The sequence below is a fragment of the Emys orbicularis genome, chromosome 19 (genome assembly GCF_028017835.1).
Source record: "Emys orbicularis isolate rEmyOrb1 chromosome 19, rEmyOrb1.hap1, whole genome shotgun sequence".
Taxonomy (NCBI): Eukaryota; Metazoa; Chordata; order Testudines; family Emydidae; genus Emys; species Emys orbicularis.
The window spans coordinates 20,089,168-20,099,232 of NC_088701.1; the positions used below are offsets into that span (position 1 = coordinate 20,089,168).

Consider the following 10,065-nt stretch of genomic DNA (forward strand, 5'->3'; position numbering starts at 1 on the left):
ACCAAAGTGCTTATAACCACCAACAATACATGTTTGGAACACGCTTATAACATCTGTTAACCATTTATAAACAGAACCTCAGTGGAAAATGCAGCCCAAACATTTAAAAGGCCAAATTCAGCTCTCAGTTACATCAGCAGTAACTGAGACCCCGATCCCCAAAGATGTTTTGGTACCAAACTCAAAGATAATATAACTCCACTCCTAGGCCTGAGTCATTTGCACAAAGACCCCTTTACACTGCTTTAGTGGGCCAGACTGGTATAAAGCAGTTTTAGGTTGTGCCTTCACTGCAGTGTTAGCTCTAGGTATGTCTCACGTGTTGCCCCAATCCGATTCCTGTCCACACACACACAAATCTCTAGCGTTTTAAACTTGACCTAAGTGGTCTGTGGGTGGGGTTTCATAGAATATTAGGGTTGGAAGGGACCTCAGAAGGTCATCTAGTCCAATCCCCAGACAGATTTTTACCCCAGTTCCCTAAATGGCCCCCTCAAGGATTGAACTCACAACCCTGGGTTTAGTAGGCCAATGCTCAAACCACTGAGCTATCCCTCCCCCCTTTGAAGCAGAAGTGTTATCGATGCTCAAGCTAGTAATGCAGTGGGGACTCAGCTAAAGGCTACAGCTCTGGGTTGGTTAATGTTGTTTCCAGGATGGCTGCTCTCACCTGAGCTAGTAATTAAAGTGGAGTAACTTTTGCAGTGAAGACAAACCCCTGAGTGTAAACGGGGTCAGACTCATACCCAATAGCTCTTGTCCTCGGTAGCATTGTCCCAACATTTGGTGTTTTTTTTTTTTTTTTCAGGAAGTGGATGCTGCCTACATGAAAAAAATGGAGCTTCAAGCAAAGGTGGATTCCCTCATTGATGAGATAAACCTCCTGCGAGCTGTCTATGAAGCGGTAAGGCTCCTATTCACTGGCTCCTTCCCATGAGACCACATTGCTCTTTTCCCAACGACAATGTTGTAATTGAAAGACCCGTCACATTTTTCTCTGCTTTATGTATGCATGATGCAACTCCTGGAATGAGTGAGGTCACTAGTGGAATACTATGTCCAGTGCTGTGTTACCTACAGGAACTAGCTCAGATGCAAGGACAGATCAAAGACACCAACGTCATCCTGCAAATGGACAACAACCGAGATTTGGACCTGAACAGCATCATTGCCGAGGTCAAAGCTCAGTATGAAGACATTGCTAACAGGAGCCGGGCTGAGGCAGAGGCTTGGTACCAAAGTAGGGTGAGTCATCATGCTGCTATGGAGCATATAAGAGTAGATTGAGAATTCTCCTCATAGGTCGCTGTGACCCAGTGCTTTGAATCCATAGCAAAAGAATGCCAGCTTCATTATCACCATTTCACAGATGGGGAAACTGAGGCAACAAAGTGGGACAGTGACCTACCCAAAGTCAACTAGGAGATCAGTGTCAGTGCAAGGCATAGAACCCAGTTCTACTGATTAATTTAACCACAAAATGATCTGTCCTCACCGGTTTAAATAATAAATGTGCCTACTGTAGGGAACTGTACCTTTAAGAGTTTAGTCTCCTGAGGGCGGCAATACCTTGGTCTAATTTCAGTTGCTGGGTTTAATGAATGTTGGGTGTGGCTGGTGGCCTGTGATATACAGGAGGTAAGGCTAGATGATTTTGTGGTCCTTTCTGGTCTTAAACTCTATGACTCTGTAAATCTAACAGGCTCTGGCAAGACCCAGTTGGAACTGGTGTATCACCAGCTAGCTCTTATCCACAGCTTTTCATCCATAAGTTGCATAGGGCTTTATAATAGATGGGGAAACTGAGGCACAGATAGGCCAAATGCCTTGCCCAAGGTCCCACAGCAAGGCAGTGGCAGAGATGGGAATAGAACCAAGTTCTCAGCCACTCGCTTATGTCCTCAATGACAATAGCTCTGTCAGTCTAGTAAACTGTAACTACACGCCAGATTTTTCCAGTGGAGGTTACCCATGGCGCTCCTCAGCATATCAACCCATCCTAATCCTATCAGCCTCAACTTCCACAGTTGTGCTCTCATTTTCTGGGGTCAAAATACGATTTCCTTGGAATGTCCTTACATGATCCCTATTGGATAAGTGAGGGGACCCATATGGATTTTCTACCCCACTTAATTCATATATTAATGTGTCAGTCATATCACTGCTTAGTAACTGTTATTAAAGTATTTGTTCACGTGGGGCCTAAAAGTGTGCTAGATGCATTATGAAACGAACATAAAGACTGTTTGGAGAAATTCTGATGGAACCATACTCCTTTGGACTATGCCATTCAGCCAAAATCAAAACACTTCACAAAATCAGGTCAAGTTCACCTGAATTTCGTGTCGGAAGAAAACCGAGGGGGAAAAAGTTTGAATATGGTCAGACTGAAACATTTCAATTATTTTTTCCCGGTGAAAGGGCTTTTCATTTCAATTTTAAAATGATATAATATATTACAAAAGAAACCGTTGGAAATCAAAACGAAATGTTTGGATTTTTCAAAAACAAATGTTTCAATCATCCCCAATCCATATTTTTTTGGAATTTGCCTTCCTGGAGAATTAATTTTGAAACCTCAAATCTTTCATGAAATGGAGCTTCCATCCACTGCCCAACTGTCATAAAGACAGAGGATAAAATTTTCAAAACTTTCAATGATCACTGATAAAGTTTGCAGATGATACAAACTGGGGGAGGGGTAAATAAGGAAGAGGAGAGGTCACTGATTCAGATGGCTTGGTAAACAGAGTGTAAGCAAACACGTGTTTTAATATTAATGTATATGTAACGCCGACAGACCCCGGTTGTCAGCAGGCAGGATCGAACCTGGGGTCTCTGGAGCTTAGTGCATGAGCTACAAGCCATATGGCCCTTAGCTAAGGCTGTAAAGCAGACTCATTAACTCTCTCTCTCCAAGTGGTCTTGATGCCACTAGATGGGACAGAATACCCCACCCAGAAGGTGTGTGGGTTACATATACATCTGGGAATAAAGACTGCAGGCCATACTTACAGGCTGGGGGACTCTATCCTGGGAAGCAGTGACTTGGGAAAAGATTTGGGGATGGCGGTGGATAAGCAGCTAAACATGAGCTCCCAGTGCGACGCTGTGGGCAAAAGAGCTAATGTGATCCTGGGATGCATAAACGGGGGAATCATGAGTAGGAGTAGAGCAGTGGTCCCCAACGCGGTGCCTGCGGGCGCCATGGCGCCCACCGGGGTATTTATGTGCGCCCGCCTAGTGCCCAGCAGGGGAGAGAAGCCGTGGCCCCGCGCCTGATGGGGACAGAGAACTCAGGCTGCGGGCGCGGTGTTCTCTGTTCCCGGCAGGCGCGGGGCCCGCCTAGTGCCCAGCAGGGGAGAGAAGCTGGGGCCCCGCGCCTGCCAGGGACAGAGAACTCCGGGGCTGCAGGCTGCGGGCGCCGGTGTTCTTGGTCCCTGGCAGGCGCCAGAGAGAAGCCGCGGCCCCGTGCCTGCCGGGGACAGAGAACTCCGGGGCTGCAGGCTGCGGGCGCCGGTGTTCTTGGTCCCTGGCAGGCGCCAGAGAGAAGCCGCGGCCCCGTGCCTGCCGGGGACAGAGAACTCCGGGGCTGCAGGCTGCGGGTGCCGGTGTTCTTGGTCCCTGGCAGGCGCCAGAGAGAAGCCCCGGCCCCGTGCCTGCCGGGGACAGAGAACTCCGGGGCTGCAGGCTGCGGGCGCCGGTGTTCTTGGTCCCTGGCAGGCGCCAGAGAGAAGCCGCGGCCCCGTGCCTGCTGGGGAAAGAGAACTCCGGGGCTGCAGGCTGCGGGCGCCGGTGTTCTCTGTCTCCGGCAGGCGCGGGGCCCGCCTAGTGCCCAGCAGGGGAGAGAAGCCGGGGCCCCGCGCCTGCTGGGGACAGAGTACTCCGGGGCTGCGGGCGCCAGTGTTCTCTGTCCTCGCGGCTTCTCTCTTCTCTCTGGATTCATATATTATGTAATATTAAATATGATGTTTTTCGTATTATTTAATGTACAAATACAAAATAAGCCTTGAAAAATTGTTGGCGCCCACCACACTCTTCTGAAAACATGAATGTGCTACTGGCCACGAAAAGGTTGGGGACCACTGGAGTAGGGAGTTTATTTTAACTCTGTATTTGGCACTGGGAGGAGCACTGCTGGGATACTGTGTCCAGTTCTTGTGCCTGCAGTTCAAGAAGGATGCTGATAAATTGGAGAGGGTTCAGAGAAGAGCCCCGAGAATGATTGAAGGATTCCATGCCTTCTAGGAGCTCAATCTATTTAGTTTAACAAAGAGAAGATTAAGGGGTGACCTGCTCACAGTCGATAAATACCTTCACAGGGAACAAATATTTAACAATGGTCTAGCAGAGGAAGGTATAACATGATCCAATGGCTGGAAGTTGGAGCTAGACAAATTCAGACTACAAATAAGGCATTTTTAACGGTGAGTGTAATTAACTATTGATACAATTTACCAAGGGTCGTGGTGGATTCTCCATCACTGACCATTTTAAAATCAAGATTGGATGTTTTTCTGAAAGATCTGCTCTAGGAATTATTTGGGGGAAGTTCTGTGACCTCTGCTATAGAAGAAGTCAGACTAGATGATCACAGTGGTTCCTACTGGCCGTAGAATCTATGACTCTATGATCTGAACATCTCACACACATTGGTAAACGTTTCCTTTGATATTATGCTGACAGCTGGTTGGAAGAAACTGCAATTTTTTTCCATCTCCCCCTAGTTCCTCTTCCAATGTATTTATTTATTTTAAATATGGGGAAAAAAATAGAAAAATGTTAAAACTTAGATAATTTTCAACAGCGTACAAAAAATCATCCAACTGGTAGAAAAACAGAGGGAAAATTGCATTAATTTTTTCTCAATTTGAAATTGGAAATTTGAAACATGTCTTCAACTCCAGTTATGAAAATCTTTTCTAATGACTTTATGGCTTGTATCTTTCAGTATCAAGAGCTTCAGGTCACGGCCACGACACACGGTGAAGACCTGAAGGTCACCAGGAACGAGATCTCTGAAGTGAGCCGGGTGATCCAGAGGCTGAAAGCTGAAATAGATAGTGTGAAAAAACAGGTGGGAAAGATCTTGATATGGAATCGACATGATTTGTGGTGTTTATTACAGACCATTTTAATGAGCTCCGTAACCTTGTGAGTGATACTTACTCTCTGTGTTGCCAACTCTTGTGATATCTGGTGTTTTTCTTAAAGCCCTGGCTCTTGTAGTCTAGTTATTTCTTGAGAATCTCTACTTCTATTTATTTATTTACTTATTTTGTTTTTTAACTAAGTTTCTAGCTCTCATGGTTGCAGAGTAAAGCTTGGAAATGAGTCTCCATCATGTCATAAAGGTTCAAAAACCTGGACACATAAAAAAACGTTTGATTTTCAAGCAAGTCTTATGATTTTTGGGGACCTAACTCTTGATTTTTGAATGCTTGGGGTTAGAAATACTCGTTTTCTGGTATGTAAGGAACTGCTAAAGTCAAAGGATTCCGTTTAAGCTCTCTGGGCCAAATCCTCATCTGATAAAAATTGATGTAGCTAGGTATACTTGGGTCCTGCCTCAGTGCAGAGGGCTGGACTAGATGACCTCTTAAGGTTCCTTCCAGCCCTACATTTCTGTGGTTTTTTGACTCATTGAGATCAATCGAGCTGCACTGATTTATACCAGCTGAGGATATGGCCCATTATATTTAAGTGCAAAACTATTCTGACATTTCAAGGCATCTTAGAATATTCACAGGTATCTCAAACAGTGCTGTCTGGCATTCTGAAAGGAATGTCATTTGGTATGGAATAAAACACACTCTCCTCCATGATCCGGATTGGTATATGTCACCATTAAAAACCAATAATAAACATCAGAACTCCTGGAAACTGCATAATTCAGTCAGTTATATATGCAGGATCTGACCCTTACAACAGTAAGGAATGTAGGGTAAACCTTTCAAAAGCACCTAAAGGCAAAAATTTCCAAAGTGTCTGAGTAAGTTAGAACTTTAAGTCACATTTTCAAAAGTGGCTTAGGCACTGACAGAGGCATTTTCAAATGAGCCCAGGTGAAATCAATGGAAGGTGAAATCAATGGTACGTACCTTTTTGGATCTGGGCCTACATCCCTGTAGAAAATGGGGCTTAGGTTCCTAAATCAGGTGCTTTTGAGAATTTTATCCATAGTGCTTTCTATCCTAAGGGTATGTCTACACATACTGTAGATTTACGCTGCGGCAATTGATCCACTGGGGGTCAATTTAGCAGGTCTAGTGAAGACCCGCTAAATCGACTGCAGATTGCTCTCCCATCGACTCCGGTACTCCACAGGAATGGGAAGCATAAGGTAAAGCATAATGGGAAGCATAAGGGACAGTTTCTCCCGTTGACCCAGCGCGATGTAGACACTGCAATAAGTCTACCTAAGCTACGTCAACTCCAGCTACGTATTCATGTAGCTGGAGTTGCATAACTTAGGTGGACTTAACCCCATAGTGTAGATCTGCCCTAAGAATTTCAATGGAACTGCTCCCAGTAGTAAGCCTTCTGTTTGCAGGTGTTTCTCTGCCAGGATCTTAGAGATATTTCATAGAAGGCTGAGAAATCGGGAATGAAAATGGTTAAAGAGTTGGGTACCCATGTCCTTCCTTCTATACTGTGAAGAGAGAAAGAAATCCAAGGGGCTAGAAATCCACTAACTACATAGCTTGCCCTTTGGGTGACACTGGCTGCTGGACACTCAGGCCTGGTCTACCCTAGGATTTTTACATCGGTATAACTACATCTCTCCGGGGTGTGAAAAATCCAACCCCTTGAGAGACGTAGCTATTCTGACCTAACCACCGGTGTAGACAACACTGGATTGATGGAAGAATTCTTTCATCGACCAAGCTACTGCCTCTCGGAGAGGTGGGTTAACTACAGCGACAGGAGAACCCCTCCCGTCAGCACAGGTTGCGTCTACACTGAAGTGCTACAGCGGCATAGCTATGCCGCTTTAGCGTTTTAAGTGTAGACATACTCTTAGGTTTATTAATTCAAACCTTTATTTGACCCAAAAGCATGCCTTGTGATTTCAATTACTACTAAAGCAATGAACAACAGATATACAGAAAAAAGACAATGGCCAGTTGCCTTCTCTTGTGGCGTAGGTGGATCATGCTTGATTTCTCCTACGTACCTCTGACTACCCCTTACAGTCTACCACATTTTAGACACATCCAAATTACATATCCATCAGTTCTCTTCCAATCACCATCAAGTACAGTATTACGTGTTTTATGCCACACATACAATACACCTGCGCAAGCCTCAGTTTGCAGGACGTTTGCTGCCCACGCTGTTTTCATCTGATTATTGCTCTTTTCCAGTTGGTTCGTTACCACTGATCATGCACACGTGACCAGGTTACTACACTCTTTACTCGATATCATGGACTTTCTCCTGTTTTTCTCTGACTGCCTCTCGGCAGCAGATATTTTATATCCATGGTGGTCCAATTTAGGCACATCCTATGTTCAAAACATCACCCACATAGCAACCTATAAAACATCACTTAAGCAAGCTTATATAAGAAACAACTCCAAAGCCAAACAAAGGATAGGGGCGTCAGCATAAGTATCATCTCCAGACTCATTCCACAGACATGAATGAGCCTTGTCACAATTCCCAATACTAGAATCTCATGATTTGTCCCTTACAGATTGCTGGGCTGCAAACGGCCATTGCTGATGTTGAGCAACGCGGGGAGCTGGCCCTCAAAGACGCCCGGGGTAAGCTCGCTGATCTTCAGAATGCCCTTCAGACCACCAAGGATGAACTGGCTCGATTGCTGCGTGATTACCAGGAGCTGATGAACGTCAAGCTGTCCCTGGATATCGAGATCGCCACCTACAGGAAACTGCTGGAGGGAGAAGAATGCAGGTAGGTGCAATACACAAAAGTGTATGGTAATTATGGGGCTGGATAAATCAGCAAAGTTTCTGTCCATGTGGCTGAGTTGCTTCCAGACTAACTCGCCACATTCCCTTTTCCACTGGTGTCTTCCCAATAAAAGTCCTGGCAGGGAACATTGGTCCTTTGACTCTAGTTCCACTGATCACGAGATGTTGGGTTCGTATGAAAATTTTGGGTGCGGAGCCCTTGAAAATCTGCCCTTGAGATCTTTTGCAAATGTTGTCATAATTAGTGTGAATGAGAATCAGACCCCTTGTCCTTTTGGGAAGCATTTAAGCCCTCTACATTTCAAAGTTTAGTAATTGTATTATAGTGAGTTATGGGGTGATTTATATGAATTACTTTTCTTTCCCCGACAGGATGTCTGGAGAATATGCTGATCCTGTGAGCATCTGTAAGTATCTCAAGGATTCACCTTCATTTGTCAGAATTAGAGCTGATCCGAAAATGAAGGGATGTGTGTATTTTTGATATTTTGGCCAGAATAGCAAAAACAAAAAAACAAAAAAAAACACAAAATATTTCAGCCAAAACCTGAAGAAATTCAATTCAGAAATGCCACCACAATACCTCTGGGGAGTTGTAGTTTGGGTGCCTCATACATCCACTTTCCTGTATAGGCAGGGTTCCCTGGTTGGACTACATTTCCCATGATGCACCATGGTCTCCTCTCTTGGTGAACAGAGGCTGTGCATGATGAAGTCCTTGGCCATGGTGCATCATGGGAGCTGTAGCCCAGCTGTGGAGCTTGGTCCATAGAGGGGAATGGGGACATGAGGCACATGTCTGAATTACAACTCCCATGAGGCACTTCAGCAGCAATTCTGAATTTAAATATTTTGGTTTTCAGGCATTTGGTTTTTCAAAGAAAAATTGCAATTTTCCAAGGAAAAATTTTATTTGGTCAAAACCCCAAATTTCCATCAAAAAACAGTGGCAGAAAATTTTCAACCAGCTTAATTAGATGTAACACCAGAATTTGTCTCTCTTTGGGAATCACAAGCTGCTCCCTGAATAACCAGAGGGATGTTTTTCTTGCAGCTGTGGTCAGCAGCACCACCAGCGTAGCTGGCAGCGGTGGTGGAGTTGGAAGCGGATATGTCCTTGGTGGAGGAGGTGGAGGTCGTGGAAGTGGCCTCAGTCTTGGTGGTGGCGGAGGTGGTCTCGGCCTTGGAATTGGCAGCGGGAGTGGTTTTGGAATTGGTGGTAAAAGTGGGATCAGTGTTGGCGGGAGTGGGATTGGTTTAGGAGGAAGCAGTTTTGGCTATGGAGGGGGGGTCACCTCTGGAGGGGGAAGCAGCTCTAGCATAAAATATGTCTCAACATCCTCTTCATCAAGCAAAAAATTAATTAGATAAAGCATAAAAACTCAACTCAGGGACCTCTGAATTAACCCAGGTTTTTGCTGCTTGGTGACGGGAACTCCCACCCCACCTTTCAACATTCATGGGGAAAAACCCCCTCATCCTGGGACAAAATTTTGCCCTCAGTTGTACTGAAGTCAATAGGTCTGAATGGGAGTAACTGAGAGAGTAGAGTTGGCATCTGACCCATTGCTCATTGGAAAACTGAGATAACCGTAGAAGTGCTGATATACTTTCCCTATAGCTTTGCCTCATTCAGGACTGGGCTCTTTTGTCAACTGCACCAACTTCACTCCAGTGTAGTGACCGGGGGCCTGATTCTCCTCTCCCTTATGTTTGTCCTGCACTGGGGTAATTCCATCACGTCCGATTCTCCGTTGCCCTGCCATGGTGCAATATGTGTGTGAGACCCTGTAAATAACTGCACAGGGTGCAGGATAGCAGAGAATCAGGCCCGTTGACTTCAGCAGACAAAGTCCTGAGTTACGCCAGTGTATCAGAATCAGGCCCTACGTTTTCAGCGTTCTGGTTGCTGTGGATGTCCAAGGTTATTTCCACACTCATGAAGTAACCCTGGGTTTTTCCACTCCGCCACTTTCTCCTGAATTTCACTGCATCAGCTCACAGGTGTTTCAGGGCTTGGTCAGGACAAGGAATATGGTGCATTGTACTGGCTTTCCGCAGAGGGCATGAATCCCACCCATTTAGCATCATGAACGTTAATAGAGGCCATGAGTCAACACATCCC

General features: G+C 45.4%; 1 protein-coding gene across 1 annotated transcript in view; it reads left to right on the forward strand.

Annotated features, from left to right (window-relative positions):
- The window catches only part of LOC135891758 (keratin, type II cytoskeletal 5-like), a 14,272-nt gene extending 4,961 nt beyond the window's left edge, over nt 1-9,311 (forward strand). The window contains exons 4-9 of the mRNA XM_065419422.1: nt 809-904; nt 1,081-1,245; nt 4,952-5,077; nt 7,700-7,920; nt 8,313-8,347; nt 8,995-9,311. Coding sequence (XP_065275494.1) covers nt 809-904; nt 1,081-1,245; nt 4,952-5,077; nt 7,700-7,920; nt 8,313-8,347; nt 8,995-9,311 — 960 coding nt within the window. The remainder of the gene's footprint in view (nt 1-808; nt 905-1,080; nt 1,246-4,951; nt 5,078-7,699; nt 7,921-8,312; nt 8,348-8,994) is intronic.
- The last annotated feature ends 754 nt before the right edge of the window (nt 9,312-10,065 follow it).